General features: G+C 41.4%; 1 protein-coding gene across 1 annotated transcript in view; it reads right to left on the bottom strand.

The window, feature by feature from the left end:
* Nucleotides 1–307: 307 nt before the first annotated feature.
* LOC136884132 (venom protease-like) overlaps nucleotides 308–25367 on the bottom strand; it is a 47879-nt gene continuing 22819 nt past the window's right edge. Inside the window, exons 2-13 of the mRNA XM_068229804.1 lie at nucleotides 19489–19643; nucleotides 18942–19046; nucleotides 18738–18842; nucleotides 18636–18638; nucleotides 18478–18536; nucleotides 18323–18332; nucleotides 18228–18230; nucleotides 17977–18131; nucleotides 15114–15226; nucleotides 13306–13565; nucleotides 7570–7733; nucleotides 308–475 (exon numbers count right to left, since the gene is read on the bottom strand). Coding sequence (XP_068085905.1) covers nucleotides 308–475; nucleotides 7570–7733; nucleotides 13306–13565; nucleotides 15114–15226; nucleotides 17977–18131; nucleotides 18228–18230; nucleotides 18323–18332; nucleotides 18478–18536; nucleotides 18636–18638; nucleotides 18738–18842; nucleotides 18942–19046; nucleotides 19489–19643 — 1300 coding nt within the window. The remainder of the gene's footprint in view (nucleotides 476–7569; nucleotides 7734–13305; nucleotides 13566–15113; nucleotides 15227–17976; nucleotides 18132–18227; nucleotides 18231–18322; nucleotides 18333–18477; nucleotides 18537–18635; nucleotides 18639–18737; nucleotides 18843–18941; nucleotides 19047–19488; nucleotides 19644–25367) is intronic.

The raw sequence follows: 25367 nt of genomic DNA on the forward strand, positions 1-25367 counted from the left end.
TTTCCTTTTTGTTGTTTGTAAATTTATTGAAACTCTAGCAATGCTGGACAATTAGCGTTTTAAAAATATTTCATTGAAAGGTTTTGAATTCATAAAGAAACATTATTAGAATTTTCCTTTGCGTCTTTAAGATGTTACAAGTCTCAAGAAGCAAAAAGAAACGGTTGTCTACAGCTTCATTTTACTAATAATTTTGAGATGGGTTATAACCGCTATAACTCACTAATATTCGACCTTTTCCTTAAAGATTTGAATATATCATCCCTTGTTGTCTTTTAATGCAATCATTTTGTCATGGTGCATACCATCAGCCCCAGACAGTTTTCTCAATCCAAGGTATGTAGTAAGACACTCTGGAATAGACAGATGGAGTGTTAGCTGAGCCACAAATCCTGCCGAAAGATGTCACTCCGATGATGGAGTACATACAGTATGGTTCCTCCAGAACAGTCTGTAGAGGACCTCCAGAATCACCCTGCAAAAGAAACAAGAAACACGTTTTGAAAAGTCCATTTCCGAGCAGGTCTGTAAATCCCGAGGAGGGGGGGGGGACAAAGAAAACGCTTCTACAATCCGAAATCTTGCTTCTAAGGCTGCGGTTACGAACCATCGCACTTCTACTAGCGCTTTAATATGCTATAGTTCATTCCATATTAAGAAAACAGTATTTCTCTTGTGGCAACAAGATTGCCATAACGAAAGGCTCTGCTCAACAACATCACGGGAAAACCGTGGTGTGTATATTAGTGAAACTCAGTACTTAAGTTTAAAATAAAAAACGGAAGAAAGTAAGCTGCAAATTATTATTTTTCTGGGTATGATGCGCAAAGGTATCACCCAAATATCACTATAAAATTTGTCACAAATGGAACATAATAATTGCTTTTACACATATCAAGTGAGAAATCCCTGGCAAATTAAGAAATACCGTCGTTATTTGAGAAATTTGAAAACATACTTAAGGCTTGTAGACAGGACTGGTTTATGTCATACTACGCTGCTGGTGCCGTCTTTTGTTATTTTCTTCAGGTCCAGGGCTAGCACCGTGGAATGGGAGTGCTATGTCTGTAGATTCTCATTATCTTTGGCCAGTACAAACAGCAAAATGGAGATCAAAAGAAAAATAGCATGATCCCTGGACCAATAAATATTTTTATTTCTGTTCGAAAGAAAGTAGCTCGATCCCTGGACCAATAAATCACTAGTCCACTGAATTTTTCTTATGTACATTGGCCATACCATTTTGTCGCCTATTAAATATAGCATATCGCGATACAATTCATGAAATGATGTCATTGACAAGTGAAGAATGAAACGAAAGCAAAGAACTTCAGTGAACACAGATATCACACACGGAATTGTTCAAAGTGTAAGACAAAAGACATACGTGTGTCACTGTGAGCGGAACACCTAATGTACTTGTAAAGTGGTAAAGTACGTATTAATATTCTCCAAAAAACATATTTCTTAATTTGCCAGGGATTTTTCACTTGATATGTGTAAAAGTAATTATTATGTTCCATTTGTGACAAATTTTATAGTGATATTTAGGTGATACCAATGCGCACTATACCCATTTTTCTTTTGACATCTAGGATACAGGGATTGTAGGGCGGAGGGAGGGCGTATTTCAGTTTTTACAGCAATATGGATAAACTACCGCACATACAAAACCTCAGTATTGAAGTTCAAGGTAAATTGGGGGGAAATAGACAACAGATAATTTTTATAGGCTCGTGGTGTGTGATGCAATTACGTAATTGCATTTAATGTCCGGCCTCATGGCTAAATGGTTAGTGTCCTGGCCTTTGGTCACAGGGGTCCATTATTGGTTAATTTCGCTGGCACGGAGGTTGAGTGTATGTATCGTCTTCATCATCATTTCAACCTCATCATGATGCACAGGTCGCCTACGGGCATCAAAAAAAAAAAGGATCTGCACCTGGCGAGCCGAACATGTCCTCGGACACTCCCGCCACTAGAAGCCATACACCATTCTTTTATTGCATTTCATGAATTTACCCAGGCAACGCCGGGTGCTGCTGTGCCGTCATGTCGTCCTACGAAAAGAATGGTAACAATGAAAAGTGGTAAAAACGTGACAAAAATAAAATGTGCTCAGGAAATAAAAGCTAAACTACAAAACACAGCAGAGATAAACATCATATAAACAAGAAGGCATATAAGTCTCTGGTAAGACCCAACTAGAGTATGGTTCTAGTGTATGGGACTCTCGCCAGGATTATATGATTCAAGAACTGGAAAAAAATCCAAAGAAAAGCAGCTCGATTTGTTTCGGGTGATTTCCGGCAAAAGAGTAGCGTTACAAAAATGTTGCAAAGTTTGGGCTGGGAAGACTTGGGAGAAAGGAGACGAGTTGCTCGACTAAGTGGTATGTTCCGAGCTGTCAGTGGAGAGATGGCGTGGAATGACATCAGTAGACGAATAAGTTTGAGTGCTGTCTTTAAAAATAGGAAAGATCCTATTATGAAGATAAAGTTGGAATTCAAGAGAACAAATTGGTGCAAATGTTCATTCATAGGAAGGGGAGTTAGGGATTGGAATAACTTACCAAGGGAGATGTTCAATAAATTTCCAATTTCTTTGCAATCATTTAAGAAAAGGCTAGGAAAACAACAGATAGGGAATCTGCAACCTGGGCGACTGCCCTACATGCAGATCAGGATTGATTGATTGATTGATTGATTGATTGATTGATTGATTGATTGATTGATTGATTGATTGATTGATTGATTGATTGATTGATTGATTGATTGATTGATTGATCGTACGTTGGCTAATGTCAGTATGCACATTGAATTCACTCAACTTTTCCACCAAGCGTCACTTTTAGCTTCGAGCACGGCTTCAGTAGTTTACTTACTTTCTATGATAGGTACGTACTTGGAAATAATTTCCAGGGCCGATGACCTAGCTGTTAGGCCCCTTTAAACAACAAGCATCATCAATAATTTCCAAAAGAAGAGGAATTTGAACCACGTATTCTCTTCGTGGCATTTTCCACATTGGTCTGTAGAGCAACAGAAAATTCACGGTCAAGAAAACAATTTTCCAATAAATGTTGACTTCACGCGCCATGGTTTACAGCTGTATTCCAACAAAAGCGCATCGGAACGCACTCAAAAACTGCATGGTTCTGCCACTGCCTTCTAGATTCTCACTGATCGTGACTCTTGTGAGAGTTAACACCGTGTTACCTGACAGTTTCCAGGACATGCTTGGATAAAGGCAAAAATTTAACGATTTCTACTAAATGTTTAACTGTATGTTAACATACAGTGCGTTAGTATATATTTTTATATCTGAGATTGAATAAACCTGGCCTTATCTGTGATTCCAGATCTTTATTCTGCAAGGTCTCACACGATGAGTGGCTATTTAAAGGCGAGGCACAACATCCAGTTTCGTAGTTGGGGCCTTGATAAAAAATATTGCAATGTATTCGAAACCCCGGCAAATTGTACTTACGGTACATTAAAGAAGAATGAAAAATCCCGAGGAAGATACTGGGACTAAAAATGTAGGTGCGGTGCAGCTTTGATGTTCCTTGCCTTGTGCCACTTCAATGACACGTCCAGATGTAGCAGTAAGTTTATTGAGCTCCAGTTCCGGCTTCGCTTTAGCGATCCTCACCTGGACTGTTTACGAAATAGGTATAAAAATAATAAGTATAGGTAGTTTGATAATGATAATAATAATAGTAATGAATGTTAGTTAAAATATTACATTCGTAGGAGTAAGACTGTAAATGTGAAGTTATTTGGAAGTCGAGCTTCGCGGTGTGTTTGACCATGGCTGTTGTGTTCGTTTTAATAACCGTGTGTGTTTCAGCGGCAGGTGGTAGACCTGGTGGTCACCCATCCGGGTACTCACCATGCCCAATGCTGCTTAACTGCAGGAGTAGCAGTATCAACATCAGCATCAATGGGCCCTGTAGCTGTGTTTTCACGAGAATATTAGTAATTCTCGTGTGCCGGTTGTTTTGGGCACTGTAAATTTTGAAAAGAAAACGTTCAGCATGTGGAGTTGCAGCATCTGTGTGCGACCCGCCGCCTCGGCGTCTTGTCGATTTCCAGTGCTTCTGTTTAGGTGGTAATTATTGGCAATTGTTGGTTGTAATTTTTGTTCAGGTTATTTTGGCGGGAAGGGATGACGTTTTTAGTAATTGTTTGGTGGAGGATTTTTTTGGTTCTTGGCTACAGGGTCTCGGCTACTCGATCCACCGAGTTTGCCCTGAGTGAGAGGGGGCGAGGATGACTGTTCAAGTGCTCGTTGAAGGAGAGGATTATAGGGGTCGAGAGTTGGTGGGCATGGCATTCCGGGGAGGGATATCCATGAAGTTCGCGGTCCGGGGAGTTTTTACGGTCCCCGATCTCGCAGGAGGGGGAGTGTGGGTCACAGGTACGTAGTCTTTCCCCTTGACCACTGGAAGGAGGGTCCACTTAGCCGGGTAGCAAAAGTGGAGACCTGGGATGAGGTTCCATGTTTACCCGGGCATTTCCCCATGGAGCGTGGGGTGAGAATGGAGGGGTGCGCCTTAAGCACTAGAAACATCTAGTTGTCAAACGCACTTGGTGAACAGACCAAGGTGGCAACCCGTTGCCTGAGTCGTGACAGGGCTAGTATTTTTAAGTGGTTAACACCACTGACAAGTCACGAACACAGGGCACCGGGCCACCCTGACAAATTTCTGTTCTTGGAGCGGACCAGTTGTATTCGTTGACGCTGAGCCTGGACTTGGCTTCTCTACGCTGCTGTGACAGGCTTGGCTGCATTGGTAGCAACGTAAAGTCTTGGTTTAGGCCCTTTGACAACGTATCTTGGTGACTGGCAGGCTGCGACTGCTGATTGGTCGCTTGGTCGGTTGGTGGCTTCCTATTGTTCGGTTAGCTTGGCGGGCCAGCTGGCTCAGCTGGGATGGCCGTAGGAGTTGGTGAGCTCCCGCACTTGGCGGCCATCTTGTCTTGAGTCTCGGCTCTCCTGGCTGCTAGCCTGGCTGGTGTGTCCGCGGGGCCCGGAGGCTCTCGGTGGTCTCCTTCCTACCACATGCGTGTTGTGCACTCGAGCGCAGTGTGCGTTCAATGACACCTTCAGTAGACCGCTGTTTTTGTTTGAGTCATCAGTACATAGACTGGTTCCATGCCACCCTATCTTCTAGTAATCGTTTCATTTCTACGTGAACTACTACATCCTACATCTGCTCTAATCCTCTTGTCATATTCATACCTTTGTCTACCCCTACCGTTCTTACCCCCTAAACTTCCTTAAAAACTAACTGAACAAGTCCTGGCTATCTTAAGATGTGTCCTATCATTCTCTCTCTTCTTCTGGTTAAATGTAGCCAAATCGATCTCTTCTCGCCTATTCGATTCAGTATATCTTCATTCGTGATTTGATCTATCCATGTCACTTTCAGCATTCTTCTGTAACAGCACGTTTGAAAAGCTTCTATTATCCTTCCTTCTGAGTTAGTTATGGTCCATGTTTCACTTCTGTACAATGCCAAGACGAAAGTCTTCAAAAACGTATTTTTAATTCCCATATCAATGTTCTACGTAAGCAAATTTGTTTTCTTAAGAAAGAACGTCCTTGTTTGTGCTAGTCAGCATTTTATATTCTCCTTAACTTCTGCCATCGTTAGTTATTTTACTACCCAAGCAACAATATTCATCTACTTCCTTTAAGACTTCGCTTCCTAATTGAATATTTCATGCATCACCTGACGTCGTTCGACTGTACTCTATTACTTTTTGTGTCTTGGACTTATTTATTTTCATCTTGTACTCCCTCTCCAAGATTCTGTCATACCATTCAGTAACTTCTCCAGATCTTCTGCAGTCTCAGATAAAATAACAATATCATAGACAAATCCCAGGGTTTTTATTTCCTCTCCTTGGAGTTTGATTCCCTTCTTCAAATCTCAGCCACCTTGACTGTGTACAATCTTTTTTCGGTGCTATAGTCAGAGCCAGGGTCCCTGCGCGTCGCAACTTGAGCACTAACCAAGTGCTTGGGAAACTTAAGCTCGAAACTCGTTCTGCTCGGAGGAAAGCAGCTAATAGTTTATTTAGGCCTGCAGCATTAGTTTCCTTATTCCACCTCCACGTCCCATCCTGTAGTACCAGAATGAAGACCCTATTCCATATTCTCTACTCCCAGCTCTCTCTCACTAAAAGGTCCTTTTCTGTATGTATTCCAGCAATATTTAATACCTTATCTATCAACAATAACATAAGCATTTTCGTGTCGTATCCCTCCTTCTATCACAATATTTCTCATATAACTTAGTTTTCCTTCTTGTTCTTTTCTGTTTTTTCTCCTGTATTTACTGTAAATGTATCTTCCTTTGTTTATGTCGTTGTTTATGTAAATATGTATTACTGTATATAGGATTGTACAGTTTTTATTGTGTTTATTTCTGTCCTTTTTAAATATATATACATATATATTTTCATTGCCTACTGCCATTTCTTGATGGATACAGTACTTTTTTATCCATCTCTTGGCACAGGCCAGAGCAAAGTGTAGCTTTCACCGAAGTCCCAGTCTCATCCATGGCTGTGACAATATGGAAGCTGCTGGGATATGGGTGGTGCTGAGTAATGACATTCAGAGCACGACTAGTGCATCTGAGTGTTATGAAAGGTGTTACTCATAGGGTCAGTCGTGCTGCAATAGCACTTTCTGACCCAGTGAGGAAAGCAATGGCAAACTACCTCACTCCTCGTCTTGCCTAGTACGCCTAATTTTGGTGCTGCCATTGGTTTTTGCTGTTTCCTTATAACCGCATAACCTTTGGTGGTGCTATTTGAGGATCCAACCAGCCTCTGGGCTGATGTCCTAACAGACAGATATATTTTCATTTTAGATTAATATCTATTGTACATAGCTCGGATCTTTGTAATTCGACGTTATGCTGTTGCTAATCCTAATAAATAACTAAAAATAAATTAAAAAGTAATTTTTGATTGCCTTTAGTGCCGGTTGTATATAAACAATAAAAAGGAGGGGTGACAAACTGCAGCCTTTCCTCACTCCTTTCTGGATTGCTACTTCTTTTTCGAAGCCCTCGAGTCTTATTAATGGAGACTGATTTTTATACTGGTTGTAGATAATTCTTCGTTCTCGGTATCTGATCCCGATCACCTTCAGAATCTGAAAGAGCTTGGTCAAATCAACATAATCGAATGCCTTTCCTATATCTACGAATGCCATGTGCGCAGGCTTGTCCTTCTTAATTCGGTCCTCTAAGATGAGACGTAAAGTCAGGATTGCTTCGCGTGTTCCCCCATTTCGTTTGAAGCAGACTAGAAGGAAATATTATTTGACTCAAGCCGCACCACTGAGAGCCATGCTTGTCAACTCCACGTGGAGTAACGCGCTGGGTTGCCATATCTTGTCGTATTGTGTTATTTCGCTAGAGAACTTGGGTGGTGTTATTATTAGCAAAGGAAACTGACAACTCTACTTTCTCCTCTCCCCATTCCACTCAATTCTAGGCAACCTTTTGAGTTGCCGGTTGTTAATCTATAGAGAAGCTGTACGTACCTGACAGGTGTCCTTCCCGCCGGTCAACACCCCGGCGCACAGCTGAGATTCCAACATGCCGGAAGCGAGCGACTGGGTACTTAACTTATAGGTTTCGTTGCACACCTCGGCGCCAATGAAGTCAACGTTCACTTTTAACAAATCTTTGCTCGTTTCACTTTCAACTAGGAAAATAGAGAAGAAAATATTGTATTACAATATTTTAATACAAGAAATTTGAAGGTTATCTTAAATTTGGACTTAATTTATTTCTGAATATTATATTCCTTTATTTTATTCTATTTTATTATTAACACAAATAATTCTTATTAACATTTTTGCATAATTTTTGCGTCGGCTATTTCCTACATATTCACTTTCATAAAAATAGGTACATTACGTCAAGAAACTACCGCTTCAATCAATCAAGCAATCAATCAATCACCACTGATCCACGCTAGTAGCGCCACTATAAGTTTGCTTTGAATACGTGCTGTACACTTCGTTAGCGTTATTCATCGTCCGTTGTTGACAATGTGAGGTAGATGTGACCCTCGTGTGAGTGGGTGGGGATAGAATAACACCCACGGTATCCCCTGCATGTCGTAAGAGGCGACTAAAAGGGGCCCCAGGGGTTCTGAACTATGGAGCGTGGGTTGGCAACCACGAGCCCTTAGATGAGTCCTGCATTTCTTTAACTTACTTGTGCCAGGCTTCTCACTTTTCATATATCCTATCTGACCTCCCTTGGTCAACCCTTGTTCTTTTCCGACCCCGACGCCATTAGGTTTCCCAGGGCTAGGGAGTCATTTATAAGCCCTTCGTATCCCTTGTATTTCTTTGGCCGATACCTTCATTTTTCGAAGTGCCGGACCCCTTCCATTTTTCTTTCTGATTCGTGTTATATAAAGGATCGTTCGTTGACTAGTTGCACTTCCTCTTAAAACAATGATCATCACCGCCACAACCACCACCATTGAGGTAGGTGTGAGTCATACATACTTTTAAGCAGACGAAGTATCAGCAACTTACTCAGCTGGAATAAGGCCATGCATTAGGGCTACGAGAACGTGGATGTTCTTTCCGCGATATTGCAGAAAGCTTTGCCAGGGATGTACTCACAGTGCACCGGTGTTGGCAACAATGGTCACGGGAAAGCACTGTCTTAAGAAGGTCGGTTAGTGGCCGCACACGGGCCACTAAGGCGAGGGAAGACGCAGCCGTATTCCCCGCATGGCTGTGGTGGATCGTCCTGCATCTGCGGCAGCTATCAGAGCTTCAGTTGGCAGACACAGCGAACTGAAACATATCGATTACTTGAGAGGTAGCTCCGAGCCAGACGTCCTATAGCGTCCATGCCACTAACTCCGAATCACTGCCATCTGCAACTCCAGTGGTGTCAAGCTAGAGTTCATTGGAGAGCGGAGAGGAGATATGTTGTGTTCTCAACTGAGAGCCGTTTTTTCTTGGTGCCAGTGTTAGCCGAAAGTTGGTAAGAAGGAGGCCATGTGAGCGCGTGAAACCAAGCGGTCTGTGACGTCGACACAATGCATCTACACCAGGAATTATGGTCCAGGTAGCGATTCCCTTTCACAGTTATCCTAATCTAGCGGATGTGTTCGTCAGACTGGTGATTGAACTGGTTGTGTTGCCATTCATTCGCAGTATTCAAGGAAGTGGGTGCTTCTCAATAGGATAACGCTCATGCTATTTCCGCTGCTGTCACCCAACTTCATCTACAGACTGTCGGCCAATTGCCTTGGCCTATGAGTTCGCCAGACCTTCGACCATTGCACCCGTATGGGACAATATGGAAAGACAAATCCAGCTTCATCCAATACCAGCTTTAACCGTTGCTGATTTGACTGACGAAGTGCAACAGGCCTGGATCTCCATCGCACAAAAATAACATATACAGCCCCTCTATGACACAATGCATGTACATTTGCATGCTTGCATTCAAAATCGTGGTATAACTACAGCGATTAATAATGTATCACCATGCCACACGTCTTCTCGCCCATTCTTGATCCTATGAACTGGAAAGTTTAATCAAATAAATATGATACCTAAAACATTGCCGAGCCTAAATTGCATTTCTCTAAACTAATGTCTTCTTGGTGTTGGGATTTCATATTCCGCTGGAAACATGTCGACTGAGTCGCTAGGCATGTCGCTATCACTGCCGGCCGTAGTCAGCCGTAAAACAACTTGTTTATGGCTTCAGTTGCGATTTGTTTTGTCAAGAGGACGCAAATAATGTGTTGTAATCTCATCATTGATAAGGAGGTGTATTTCCTTGTTGATGCGGACTTCGCTCCTATTCCAGCACGCTAATATGTCTATAACAAGATCAAAAATCGTTGTTCAAAGAGAGTCTAATGCATAAGAGTATGCTTTGAAGCGTTTTTTTTTTTTTCTAGAACATTAACAGAACATTGCCAGACAAGCGAAGAGTGGTGTGTAGTTCACTTTATTTTGGGACTTGTTACAAGTTGCTGAAGTGTATTCCGCTGTAATTTTAAGTCCTTCAAATTGTATGTCATTTGCACTTTGTCATGTTTCCATCCATAGGAATAATGTTGGCCACTTTCCAGTATTTTCCAGCTCGTAAGCTATGTTTTCCTTTATTTTTAAGTAGAAAACTACTACTAATAGAGTCCACAACCCTAACGTTGGTTGGAAGCAGCTATCCAAAAGTTCCGGTTTTGTACCATTCACTTCAGTTCTGCACAAGATTAACATCCCAGCTCCTCCACCAGTTTTCCAATATATTCCAGTCTAGGCCTTCCCCTAGAATCTTTTCCTTCCACAGAGCCAATGTCCAATCCTTGTATTTCTCCTTTTCTTCATATTCGTTGTCAAGCTCGGGGTTTCTCCAACTCTTTCCACTACTTCCTCGTTAGTAACTCTATCTGTCCAAAGAATTTTCAGTAATTGTCTACAGCAGTTTTGTTCAAAGGCTTCTACCCTCTTCTTCGCTGCCACCCCTAGTGTCTAGGTCTCACTTCCGTACAGAAATACGCTCCATACATATGTCTTAACTGTTTCCTCAGTTTTAAGCTGATATTTTTAGATGTGAAGAGCCTTCTCTTTTTATTGAAAGCTGTCTTCTCCTGGTTAATTCTGCTGACCAGATCTCTCTTACTTCGGTTATCAGATGTTACTTTTCTTTCCAAGTAAGAAAACTCTTCAACGTTACTGAGCTGGTTTCCACTCAGAGCTATCATTATTTTTCTTTTTTCCTTACTTATCACCATTACTTTTGTCTTGTCTGAATTTATTTTCATGTTTTATCCATCTGTAAAAGTACTTTCCATTACATCTAGCATTGTCGTTAATTGTTCTTCACTCTCCGCTGTTATTGCTCTGTCGGAAGCAAAACAAATCGTATCTATTCTCTCTCCTTGAATCTTAATACCAGATCTTTGTCCTAGCTTCTCTCTTGTTTCACTTTCTGGATGTATCCGTTGAATGTTACTGGTGAGAGAGCACATCCTTGACTTACACCCTGTCTTATATTTGCTTCCTGTTGTTTCCCACCGCCACTTCTTCTTTGTAGAGACTCCAGATAACTCTCCTGTCTTTATATTTGACTCCTGCTCCTTTTAGCACTTTAAATAACTGACACCATTCTACTTTATCAAATGCTTTCTCTACGTCAAAACTACGTTGTGATTATTCTTGGTTCTTTTGTCCCATATTGCGGGTTCATTGCGTATTTCATTAGTTATTTGCTCCTGAAATCCTGTCATCGTCAACACCGAGGCAACGCAATAAAATGAAACACGTGCGTTGTCCGCTGCAGCGAAGGAGAACTGATCTTGATGGCACCAATCAGAATACAGTCCGCCTCGCTGACATTGCAGTAAGCATACGAACGAAAGGAAACGTGTATAACGGCGAGGCATCCAAGCACTCAGCCGGACAGCGAGATATCTTGGATGCACTGTCCCGTTCAGTTCAGTGTTTTTGTTTTATCAGCGATGTGGACACTCATAGCGACCCACTCGGTATGTTTTCACCCTCACCATTCGATTTCTGTGCTAAACTCCATTTTTGTTAACTAATAATAATAATCGTATGGCCTCAGCTACCGTGTGCAGACATTTCAATTTGACGCCATCTGGTTGTCTGCTCGTCAATTTCGACGTTCCGTTTTACTCTAGGCCCACTAGATGGCAGACCGAGTAAATCGAAACTCTCTTGGGCGTCTATGGCTGAGATTTTAATAAATTTTGTCGGGTAAACACCAAATGTGTCACAAGAGATCTTTTACATGCCGACATCGTACGACATTGATTGTCGAATGGACTTTTTTTCCGCCCTTCAAAAATCCGACTAACTCTGCCGGGTTTGAACCCGCTATCTTGGGATCCGGAGGCCGACACTCTACCGCTGATCCACAGAGGCAGCTATTTTTTTTTGGTAACTGAAGTAAATTTACTTTCGAAATAAATCCTTCAATTTTATTCTCATTGGAAAGGAAAAGTTAGGTCTGTTTTCAGGCCCCGATTTACAAATGGGCGGACTGGGCATTTGCCCAGGGCGCCAGTTTTTGAGGGGCGGCGGCCGGCGGATCGAGTAATTATGGCCTGCGTGAATTGCGTCTTAAATTCATTACACTCAAATTAATTTTACTTTCCACAAATTATTCCAATTATTTTATTAGCCTATATAAAACAATTTAAACTATTCTAACTTTAAAACCTGAATTTAATCTATATGTTTAAATTTTATGAAAAAAATTTAATAACTGCAGACAATAAGAAAGGTATTATTTAACTCCTGCAGGTGCTGGGTGGGCAATTGTAGTCGGTGGCTTGGCAACCCTGTTAGTCTAGACAGCCCTGTCTGTCATTGGCTCGTGACGGTTCGTGTGCGTATCATTGTTTACATCCGCTCACCATCAACCTGATAACCTCACCTAGCCAACTCACTGTCTCGTGTAGTTCTTACATGTTTTTCAGTATTTTAGCAAGAGTAAAATACAAAAAATATACAAAAAAATACAAAAAACCGCCCTGGTAAAACGCAGAGTGACGAATTTGAATTACTTAAGAAAATGTCTAAAATGGGAAAGTTCCTTACTTTGACTCACTGAACTCCAACTTCGGAATCGGTCCCATTTAACTTTACACAAGAAGACTTACAAGGCCTAGATATACAAATTGATCAGCCCTGTGTTAGTATTAAATTGAACGATGAGCCTGAAGTTGTCCAACAGCCGTTTGGAACTATTTCACAATCACAACCTGAGGTTACCTTACCTAATTCATCTTCTATAGACAATCTTGCTACTTGCAATGTCAAGTTAAATTCAGTAGTTGAGAATATTATTAAACATTGACCAAAACAAAAACGTAATGGTGGATTTTTCGAAATCTCTGCAAACTTACAATGATGGTAAAAGAACATTGTGTCAAACATAAGAGTACTCTTCCTAATGGAGAAGTTGTTTTAAGAGATTGTGTAAATTAAGGTAAGAACAATGTATTTTAAATCAGTGTGCGAAGTTTCATGATCCTGACACAAGTAGTGTTGGTTACATAGCGTTTCCTTTGATAATGTTAAAAAACCTCACAATCTTGAAAACTGTAATCTTTAATTTGTAAACAATTACTTTTTTAGAGGGGGGGGGGGGTTAAAGATTGTTAGCCCAGGGCGCTAACTACTTGAAATCGAGGCCTGTCTGTTTTCAGGAGTGGACGTCAACAGCTTAGAGAAGAAGAATGTTGACTACACAATTGTACGTACGATAACCAACTTTTCCAAAACCTGTGGCGATGGCCGTCTTAACCCAGATGTCAGGTCTGGTGTTGAGACACGCCGGTCTGGTGTATGCATCCATCTTCACTTCCTTCTCCAGTTTGATGAGGGCGATGTCGTCGTACCTAGAGGGCGGTTTGTACTCTGGATGTAGGATACGGTCTTGGACGTTCAACAGCTGAGGATTTGCGTCCACATTCGTGTTGGAGAGATTGACGTCACCCAGCCGCACCCACTTAACGGGACCTCTGCAGGACAAAGACATAAACTTTCATGAGCGACACTGGAGTCATATAAAGATTCAATCAAATTAGAACAGTCGATGAATATATTCGCTTAATAAACTATCAGAATCGAATATCCTTTCACGAGTGGTCACAACGCGGTGTACCAAAAGCTGCACGAACTGTTATAACATACATACTGTATATGATACTGAGACAGCGGGTCTAATTCGGCAGAGGTAGTCGCATTTTTGAATGGAGAGAAAACGTCTATGGGCACCACAGTAATGGGGGATACTATTAAGGGGCAATGAAAACTGAACACCTGCTACAATATGACCATGGAGTGGTTTTATTCAAAAGTAATTATCAAAAGGGTTAATGCATTTATCCCACTGGGAGACGAGACGATCAATTCCAGTTTTGTAGAAAGAGGTGGGTCGCTGAGGGATCCATAACCGCACCCACTCTTACACTTCCTCGTCCAAATGAAACAGACGTCCACGAATGTCTTTCTTCAGGTCGTCAAAAATGTGAAAATCACAAGGAGAAAAGTCCGGGCTCTACGGAGGATGTTGAAGTGTTTCCCAAACAAATCGTAGAAGCGTAACCTTCGCCAGATTGTAAGTATGGGGCCGTACGTTATCATGCAACAGTATGATTCAGTCCGACAGCATTCCAGGGCGTTCTGACTTTATGGCGCATAGCAGTTTCTGCAAAGTGTCTTCATAGAGCTTCACTAAACGAACCACACTTCTCTGTTCTTCTTTGCTTGCCTCCATTTCTACCCACACTAGATCAGTCCGCGCAGCAACAAAGACACAACCGAACAACTGCGTGCACCTGTGAGTCGTCACTATGGAGTCATCCTACCACAGCGATGTCAGTATGGATACGTGACAACAGTGTTGGTACCTTTCGCGCCGAATGTGTGATATGGTGGGTGTTCGGTTTTCATTTGACTGCCCCTTGTATATGGACTTTCTGCAAATGTTTTGCGACCAAAGAAGGTCCGACACTTTCGCAGCTGGAGTGCTCATTCTGCATGATAACGCACGACCAAATACTGCCGAACCAGTACGCAGAGTTTTGGTGAATTATGGATGGTAAATACTTTCCCATCCATTCTATAGTCCTGGAATGAACCTGTCAGACTTCGATTTGTTTCCAAAACTCAAGAAACCACTCCGAGAGAAATGTTTTAAAACCATTGAGGAAGCTTCTAAGGCAGTAAACTGAGTAATCAGAGAGATCAACTGAGATGGGAATATAAGACTTGCCGGAACGCTGGGCCGCTGTTATTGAGAGGAATGGAGACTACATTGAAGGCATGTGAAATCATTTTGTGAAAAATAATTGAACCATAATTTTAAGGTGTGCAGAATTTTTAAATGACCTTCGTATTTCTTTCAGCAAAGGCTCACGCGATGTGGTGTGTAGAATTGTTGTTGGGGAAAAGGTGTGAAGGCGTCTTCTAGTACATTAAAGACGATTATCTGAATAAAATAGAGTGTTACCTCCATCTACCGTATTTCGGTGTCCCTTAGTCTAATGCGAAAGTTGCCCACTTACTTCTTCCTATGGTAGAGGCAGTGAGCGGCAGTCAAGATGAACTGTTCGCTGATGAGAGTCCCACCACATTTCCAATCGATGTCTTTCTCGTCGGCGCCAAAGCCAAGAACAGCCTGAAATATTACAGAGTCTGGTCACTACTTTCCATGTATATTTCCAATTTCAAACGCGTTAGAGCTTCCGCTCAGGAAAGGCGCTAGAAAAGAATTCCCAGGGAGGCTGTGCAGTTACGTAAGGAAATAGTAGAAATAGGCTGTTGACACACGGAGCGGTTTTGGCCGAATAGGCCGCCGAGTCGGCGCATGTTTCTATTGTATCAGAGGGGATGAAACACACTGAGCGTTGCTCGCCGACAGACGACAAATTTGCCGATTCGGCCTGTCGTTTGTTGGCGCTGCAGCGGGCGTCTTGAAGACTTTGTGCGCGCTCTAGCGCCATAGATTGAACACATACATTCAGCTGAATTTACGCGGCATAATTGGCAAGTATCAATTCATACATTATTAGGTTACTCCTCGCTATGACATCTTTGGCGCGGTACGCCAGCCATGTTTTTTCTGTATTGTGGTCTAAAATTTGTAGTTTGATTTCCCTCATCTAACGTCGCGCTCGCTCCTGTGTTTTGTCACAGTCGGCTGCGTATCAGTCACAGGCGGTGGCCGACTCGGCCAAAACCGCTCCGTGTGTCATCAGCCATAGTTTGATCAAATTAATTGCCATGGGAATTTAGAAAACTATTTACAGTAATTATTTGTTTTGTAGGTGAAATCACAAGATAATAAGAAAAATGTAAATAAAAACAACCAAGAATAATTGCATAAACTAGAATTTATTATAAAACACAGTTTATTTATTGAGACATAGCAGCGCTCGCCTGGTATCAACTAGTTATGACCAAAAATAACTTACGTTATTCTTCCATACGGATGTGTAGCATTCTGACACTTGAATGTTACGAATAGCACGGGCAAAATCGTACACTGACGTATTAACCTAATTAAAATCGAAACTATACTGCCCAGTGTACAGGTCTGCGTTTGTAAACGTAACACTATAGCACCGGTCGATGTTTAAAAGTGGATGTGTTTTTGCTCGGGGGTTCTATCCGAAAATATTTCCCGACAACATTGTAACCATGGCAACCTGTTTTTGTCTGTGTACACTAGGTCAGTAGCGTCATCTTCTCACTGTGCGCTTTCTTACTCTAACTAAGAGCTTGAGAAAATCTCGTATCAAGTGAACCACGCTCTGCTACTCAGTCCAGAATTAAAATCCTTGAACTGGCCAGAAAACGAGCCCAGGGCCTTGGAGTAAGACTAATAAAAATAATGATTACACTTACGTTATATAGAATGACTTTTTCTTACAATTCATGAACCTTACCGTTATCTTGTCGGTACACCCATTTTCCTGACGATTTATCGGAACTCTTTATCTCCCCTGTGCGTGGAGTCAAATGATGCATCACCAAGTGTATGCATAAGTCTTTTCCGGTTTCACTAAGAGATGGCGCCAGCGAACAGTACGCAGCGTATGAATTTGACACTTACGTCAGTTTGTTCGTCTGACATTAACCTACCAAAAGTCATCGTTTGCTGGTGGAAACATACGGTAAACACGTTCCATCGATTAGAACATGTGAGACATGGTTTCGACAATTTAAACGTGTTGATTTCAATGTGAAAGACAGTGCGCGCTCTGGATTCAAACTCAACAGAAATTGGCGCAAAGCATTAAATGTGTCACAAGAAATAATCAGCAGACATTTATGAGCAATGCGGAAGATAAATAAACTCGGTAAATGGGTTCCCACACGATTTGAATGAACGACAAATGGGAAATCGCAAAGTCACATGTGAAATTCTGCTTCAACGGCACGAAAGAAATTCATTTCTGTACCGAATTGTGACGGGTGACGATAAATGTATTTATTTTGAAACCCCGAAGCTGAGAAGATCGTTGCTGTCACCTGGCGAAGGCGGTCCTCCAACACCAAGGCCAAATCGTTTCGGCAAGAAGACAATGCTTTGTATCTGGTGGGACCATAGCTGTATTATGTATTGTGAACTCTTGAAGCACGGCAAGACCGTTAATGCACAGCGCTATTGCCAACAAATGATTAATTTAATTTACGCATTGATCGAAAGAAGACCGGAATGGGCCAGACGACATGGCAAAGTGATTTTGTTATACGACAGTGCGCTGTCTCACACAGCAAAACCAGTGAAAGACACCTTGAAATCGCTTGCATGGAACATCCTTCCGCACCCGTCGTACTGCCCCGACCTGGCGTCATCTGACTATCACCTCTTCACATCAATGAGGCAAGGACCCGCAGAACAGCACGTCAGCAAATTCAAGCAAGTTGTAAAATGGGTCGACGAATGGTTTGCCGCAAAAGATAAACAGTTTTTTCTGGAATGGTATTCATAACTTTCCTGAAAGTTGGGCGAAGTGTGTAGAAGCCGATGGCCAATATTTTGAATAACCAAAAAAATGGATTTTCCTTGAAAATTACGTGTTCACTTTACTACAACACTGGGAAAAACTTATGCATACATCTGGTATCTGTACCCTCTGCATGTCGTAAGAAACTACTAAGAAGGGGACAACCGAAACATGTGTACTGGCCTTTGGCCGGAGGGGCCCGCGTTCGATTCCAGGCAAAGTCAGGAATTTTAACCTTCATTGGTTAATTTCGCTGACACAGGGCTGGGTGTATGTGTCGTCTTCATCATAATTTCATCCTCATCACGACGCGCAGGTCGCCTACGGGTTCAAATCAAAAGACTTGCATCTGGTGAGCTGTACATGCCCTCGGTCACTACCGGCACTAAAATCCATACGCTATTTCGCTTCATACCATGTGGGGGAATTCCTTGGGTCCTGCCTTGGTGCCGCCCGTAATGAGAGGTACCTCCACTATACCACACTGGGAGTTATTGTTGACCGTGGTACCAGGGAGCAGAACTGGAGCCACCTCTTTCGCGTACACCAGCTCGCCGTACTTCTTACACACTGCAACAGAAGAGAAAAGCTCTTATCTCTTAGGATACAATACCAGGAGCAGCATTAGGGCCACCTCTTCCGCCTACACCAGCTCGCTGCACTTACACACTGCAACAGAAGAGAAAAGCTCTTATCTCTTAGGATACAATACCAGGAGCAGCATTAGGGCCACCTCTTCCGCCTACACCAGCTCGCCGCACTTCTTACACACTGCAACAGAAGAGAAAAGCTCTTATCTCTTAGGATACAATACCAGGAGCAGCATTAGGGCCACCTCTTCCTCGTACACCAGCTCGCCGCACTTCTTACACACTGCAACAGAAGAGAAAAGCTCTTATCTCTTAGGATACAATACCAGGAGCAGCATTAGGGCCACCTCTTCCTCGTACACCAGCTCGCCGCACTTCTTACACACTGCAACAGAAGAGAAAAGCTCTTATCTCTTAGGATACAATACCAGGAGCAGCATTAGGGCCACCTCTTCCGCCTACACCAGCTCGCCGCACTTCTTACACACTGCAACAGAAGAGAAAAGCTCTTATCTCTTAGGATACAATACCAGGAGCAGCATTAGGGCCACCTCTTCCGCCTACACCAGCTCGCCGCACTTCTTACACACTGCAACAGAACAGACAAGCTCGTATCTGTTAGGATACAATACCAGGAGCAGCATTAGGGCCACCTCTTCCTCGTACACCAGCTCGCCGCACTTCTTACACACTGCAACAGAAGAGAAAAGCTCTTATCTCTTAGGATACAATACCAGGAGCAGCATTAGGGCCACCTCTTCCGCCTACACCAGCTCGCCGCACTTCTTACACACTGCAACAGAACAGACAAGCTCGTATCTGTTAGAATACAGTACCAGGAGCTGCATTAGGGCCACCTCTTCCTCGTACACCAGCTCGCCGCACTTCTTACACACTGCAACAGAAGTGACAAGCTCTTAACTGTCAGGATACTGTACCTCAGGGATCTGCGTTAGAGCCACCTCTACCGCGTACACCAGCTCGCCGCACTTCTTACACACTGCAACAGAAGAGACAAGCTCTTAACTGTCAGGATACTGTACCTCAGGGAGCTGCGTTAGGGCCACCTCTACCGCGTACACCAGCTCGCCGTACTTCTTACACACTGCAACAGATTCACATCACCACTCCCAGAGCTTACCTCCTCCTTCTTCTTCCTTTAAAAAAGATCTAATGATGCAACAACAACGCGCGGAAGATGTTCCAGGTAATAGGGATCTCTTATGGCTCTAAGGCTGAGCCTACCTTTAAATCCCCAAATTAGTCCCCTTCCTGCCTTATTGGTGTATTTATATTGATATGTCAAATACTCTACACTTGAACTCGCTCTGACTAACGCATCTTTGCCAATAACCAGTGGCTATTCAGCTCACCCACCGCCTTCGTGATGTACAGGCCGTACTGTAAGAAGCGCGCCAAGCCCATCAGCTGATCGATTAGGGCGGCTGAACGAATGGTATAATGATTGAGAGCATTCTTTGGATAACTGCGGCTGTTGAAAGACAGACCTTTAGTTTTAAGTATATTACTTGCCTGTTCTCTATATTTTTCACTTCAGGATTAACGTAGAAAAGTCTTATTGAGCAAATGTACCCGTGCTCCGCTACGGTATTATATATTGTATAGGGTTTTATCCGTAAATTAATGTAAAGGGTGTGAGGAAGATCATATTAAATAGCATTTCTCTTAGCGCTATCCGAGATTAAAAAGAACAGCGAGGATACCATACGTTGTTTCCGAAGTAAGGCAGACTATTGGGGAAGTTTTTTTTTTTTTTTTGATAATGGCACGCCATTTTCCATCTGCCAATCACAATCGAGTTCCGACGTTTCTACTACAACGGCAGGCTCACTTGGAAACTGCCATTCACAGTAGAGATGGAGAGTTTTCGTTATGTAGACAGGCCCATTTCCTAATGCCAGTCACAATCGAGCTGGAGGGATTTCATCATAATTGAGAAATGCAGTGCTATCTAACGTATCAACAATCGAGACACGACAGTAAGTCTCCTAACTGAACGGCGATTGTACTATCGGTTTTGTAATACGACATACCGTTTAGCCACCACCTAATCAGTCAATAGTATAAGAGATCTAACCAACCGCTTCACCGTGATGGTGGAACAAACGGACAAACAGATACGAAAAAATAAATACCACAGATGCGGCCTTGACTTGACCTGAAACGGATAAATATCTGAAAAATTGGCCAAACAAACGAAATTACAGTCAGCGGACCCCTTACTAATGTATTTATACTGTGTAGATGAGACTTCGTAGGTATGTTGTTTTCACGTCGTGAGAAGGGACGTAATGCTTCTCGTGGAATTTATACTTTGAATTATCATTGTATAGCACGATTTCGTGGAAATATAATGTGTTGTGAATTTAAATAAATTGTCACAATGCCAAGAAGTTGTGTGCACCACGACGAAAATCCAACTATACAAGTGACTATAAAATTCTCATTGCCTTCGAATGAGGGCAGGTGACATATATGGAAGACGAAAATCCTAACCAAAAATATAACCATTACGAGTTTCACTTGCTTTTCTCAGCTGATGGTAAATTCTACTTTTGACTTTCTTCTTCTTACGTGTATAGATTTATAGCAGTGCGTTTTATTGTTAATACACAACAAGTCTAAAAGTAACCCAGATGAACCGATATTTGTGGTATTTATTGGACTAGGTCATATTGAGAACATGCGAAGTAAGAGAAAAACCCAGCCCAAAATGTAGAACTAAGTGCAGTTTATAAAACCCTACCTTATATTAAATGTTTTTGGCATTATTATGCATACACTTTAAACAATTTACATTAAACTATTGCTAGTAGACAGTATTTAGGTGTAACAAGCAATGCAACTTACTTCCTTTAAGGATAGTGCTAGAAGTTCCAAGAAAAGAAACCCACTAAAGTTGCACGGTATTTATGATCGTCTGGAGGTACGATAACAAGCCTTATTATTATTATTATTATTATTATTATTATTATTATTATTATTGAACGTTCGTTCGTGGTCTACCAGTGCGCGCACTGCCTTTCACATTGAAATCACCATGTTTAAATTGTCGAAACAATGTCTCACATGTTCTAATCGATGGATCGTGTTCGCCATATGTTTCTACCAGCAAGCGATGACTTTCCGCAGTCTGTTTCTTTTGATTAAATAAGAAAAGCCATGCGTGAAGCAAATTTTCTTTTTCAGACACAAACGTCGACATGATCACTGAACGATACAACACAGACGGTAGTGTTTAGCGGACTCAATTTATGTGTGTTGGTAGGTTAATGTCAGACGAACAAACTGACGTATGTGTCAAATTCATACGCTGCGCACTGTTCGCTGGCGCCATCTCTTAGTGAAACCGGAAAAGACTCAAGCATACACCTGGTAGTATAATGAAACATAAGGGATACAGGGTTGTCAACGATGTTTAATACCAGATAGTATTTTCTATGAGAAGTAAAATTATTAAACATGGGTTAAGTGTCACTGCCTTTCTAGTAGAATAATGCTGTGATTTTTAAGAATTGAGCACGTATTTATATTTTCTTTCTTTCCACATTTATTTATTATTTCCTTATTTTAACTTACATTATGTCAACAAACGTAGGGTAATGATATAAGTAGTATAGGGCATAAGTTATAATGATTACATGAATTTTTCTAGCAAATGTTTGATCACTACGCACCCGTTACCACTGATTCAAGCTCATACAGAACTACAGATTCCGCCCCTTTCTCAAGTGCTTAAATATCACATCAACACTTGTCAGTATTTCAGTGCTAATGGAGGACATTTCGGAGACGCCGAAACCCCGGAATGTTGTCCCGCAGGAGTTCTTTTACGTGCCAGTAAATCTATCGACATGAGGCTGACGTTTTTGCGCACCTTTAAATACCACCGCACTGAGCCAGGATAGATCCTGCCATATTAGGCTCAGAAAGGTCAGCGCTGTAACGTCTGAGCTACTCAGGTCGACTAAAACGAAACTAACAAGCTCGTATTTGTTTGTTAAACAACCGGACTGACATGTGAATTTGTATCATTTCCAGCGATCACACTTCTCAGCACCCCGCTGCCACCTTCACCGCAATATTAGAAGCAATATCTCGTCGCTCTCTTAGGTTGTAGATTACCAAGATTACGGCTAATGGTTGTAGGAGGTGACTTTATTTCACAGCTTTCGGACTGACTCCTCACATTTTTGATGTTGGAGTGTTGCAACCGCTACTGATCCGTACAAAATAATGTATCAGCGACGATCCTACGGCATTCCTTGTACGCTGGTGGGACAGCAGTGCAAAGCAAGTGGCTGGAGAAGAAAATTCAAGGAAAACAAACAACAAATCACAGAAAAATCAAACAATCATGAAACTTACCTTAATTACCACTTCTTCAGAATGTCTGTGGAAACATGCCGGGACAAATAACCACGAAGGAAGAGGGGAGGACAAGGAAAATAGCGCTACGAGAATAAAACAATCAATCTACACCATTAAGAGCCCAAGTTAACTTTGAAAAAGTAATTGTAATTTAAATTAAAACTACAAAGATAAGTTAAAAATGACCTACATAAAATTAGTAGACTGCCAAACTTGACAAGCCAGCAAGGAAACTTTTCATTAAAATTATCAAAATATTAGGAATTAATAATAATAATAATACAAATCAGGGGGGTTTTTGCCTGTTCCCCTATCGAGCGCGTCCCATGTGGCGGATCGGGGGCCTCGCCGGACTTTTCCGGAGGGCTTGAGGGAAATAAAATACCTCTCGCGGACCAAAAACAGGCACAGCCAGAAAACACCTTGAGGCAACCTCTGAGGCTCAATACCTTAGCTGTAACTATGAGATTGACAAAGATCAATCTCCCCATTATCTTCAACTTACTAGCATGATGGCAACGTCAGTTAATCACCATTAATCACCAAATGTGGAATAATTTCCCAAGTAGACAAATTCAAGTATCTAGGTGAAATGATTCAGCCAGCAGGGTTAAATCAGGAAGCTAACAAAGAAAGAACTGCTAATCTGCAAATGGCTTACAAAATCACATGGAACAGATACAACGAAAGATGTATATCAAAAAATGCAAAACTACGACACTACAATACAGTCATCAAACCAGAGGCACTTTATGCATCTGAAACACTGATCATTGGTGGTAGGTCACAAATGAAAAGCATTGAAAAACAAGAGAGGAAAATTCTCAGAAAAATCCTAGGACCAAAGTTCGAAAATGGAATTTGGATGAAAAAGAAACCACACGAAATATTTCAATTCACAGAAAAAATCACAGATACCATCAGAAAGGGACGACTAAAATTCTACGGACACCTACACAGAATGGATAACAACAGGCTGACAAAGAAAATTCTAAATCAAGCTCTAACCCAGAAAATCCGCAACAATTGGTTAGCAGAAATTCATGAAGATCTACAAGAAATGGGTACTGAGGACGAAACTATTCAAGATAGAATAAAATTTAGAAGCTTAGTAAACAAACATAAATTTGCAGAGAAACCAACAAGAAAAATTACAGGCTGGATAGAAACACGCAGAAAGGAACACAGTGAAAAGATGAAGAGATATTGGGAAGAAAAGAAAAAGAAACAATGTGCAAAATAAGTTCAAACGCGCTCCACAGTTGGGCACAACGAATCAAAAAATAATACAAATCAGAGTTAGATTGCAATTCACAACATGGGTGTCGCACAGTATCTGATAAAGTCGAAATGAGTTACCACAAACTTAAAAAAAATTGAAATAGGCAAATTTCATTTACTCTTATCCAAGTCGTTGTGAATCAAAATTGTGCAAACGCCTTGCAGATCCATAACCCAAAATAAACATCAAATTATACTAAGAATTAAAACTTCACACATATCTACCACACGAAATATAATGAGCAGATCATATGGTAACTCAAATATAAATCACGTCACACTCAATAAATCACAATAAGAAACATCAGATCAATTCATATCTTCGACCTAAACTGACGCAACTCACAACAATAACCCAACCGACAAGAGAAAAGATAACACAAAGAAGACCAATCAAATTATAGATAAGGACAGATAAAAGCCCGAGTTACGAAATAATGCCAAATAAGCAACACAATTCTTGTTTCACCATCGACCTAAATTTTGAACATTACGGCCCAGTCAATATATAATTAAGACATATTTTAATTCATTAACTTAAAATTAAATATTTACTAATGATGATAATAAATCTGCAAATTCATTAACAATTTAAGAAAATTAGAGCGATTAGGTCAATAAAGAAAGAAAAATGGATAAGGTAAATAAAATTATTGAAGGACGCAATTACATTCGGGGAAGAAACTACAAACACACACACTTGAATAATAAATAGAAAAATGTAAAAAACAAAATACATTCTTAGTGTTGGATTACCAGGCGATTTAAGTTATAATTTTCCACACGAAACTGCTTATCGGCTTTCATACACTAAATTTCTTGACATTTATCTTAATCTATATGTATAAAAATGGATGTATGTCCGTATGTGTGTGTGTAAATGGCACATCTCCTAAACCACCGGAGTAATTTCAACCAAATTTTGAACACTCATTATTTGCTATCCGGAGATGAGCGCTGTGGGGTAAGCCATTTCTAGCCCCCTTTGGGTGGGGGTTAGGGGGGTCAGGTATAAAAATAATCGAAAATAGTGTCGAATACATAGTTTTCGCGGTCGCTGAGGTTAATAGTGACACTTTAATTTTTTCTTACATCCAAGTTCAGCCCAGCCCCCTTTGAGGTGAGGGGCGAGAGAGGAATGAGATTTAAAAATAATCGAAAATAATGTCGAATCCATAGTTTTCGGGGTCGCTGAGATGAATAGTAATACTCCGGATTTATAAAAGTCAAAGATCAGTCCTCTTTGCGGTAGGGGGCGAGGGGGGAGTGAGATATAAAAATATATCTATATAAGTATCTACTGTATGTGTGCAAATGATACATTTCCTCCTAAACCACTGGAGGAATTTCAATCAAAATTCGAACACTTTATTATTTGCTATCCGGAGAGCAGCAATGTGGGGGTAAGCCATCCCTAGCCCCCTTAGGGGTGGCGGATTAGGAGGGTTAAATATAAAAATAATCGAAAATAGTGTCGAATCCATAGTTTTCGGGGTCACTGAGGTGAATAGTGAAATTTCAGTTTTTCAAATCCAAGTTCAGC

Source organism: Anabrus simplex, chromosome 12, assembly GCF_040414725.1.
Source record: "Anabrus simplex isolate iqAnaSimp1 chromosome 12, ASM4041472v1, whole genome shotgun sequence".
In the NCBI taxonomy this organism is placed as follows: domain Eukaryota; kingdom Metazoa; phylum Arthropoda; class Insecta; order Orthoptera; family Tettigoniidae; genus Anabrus; species Anabrus simplex.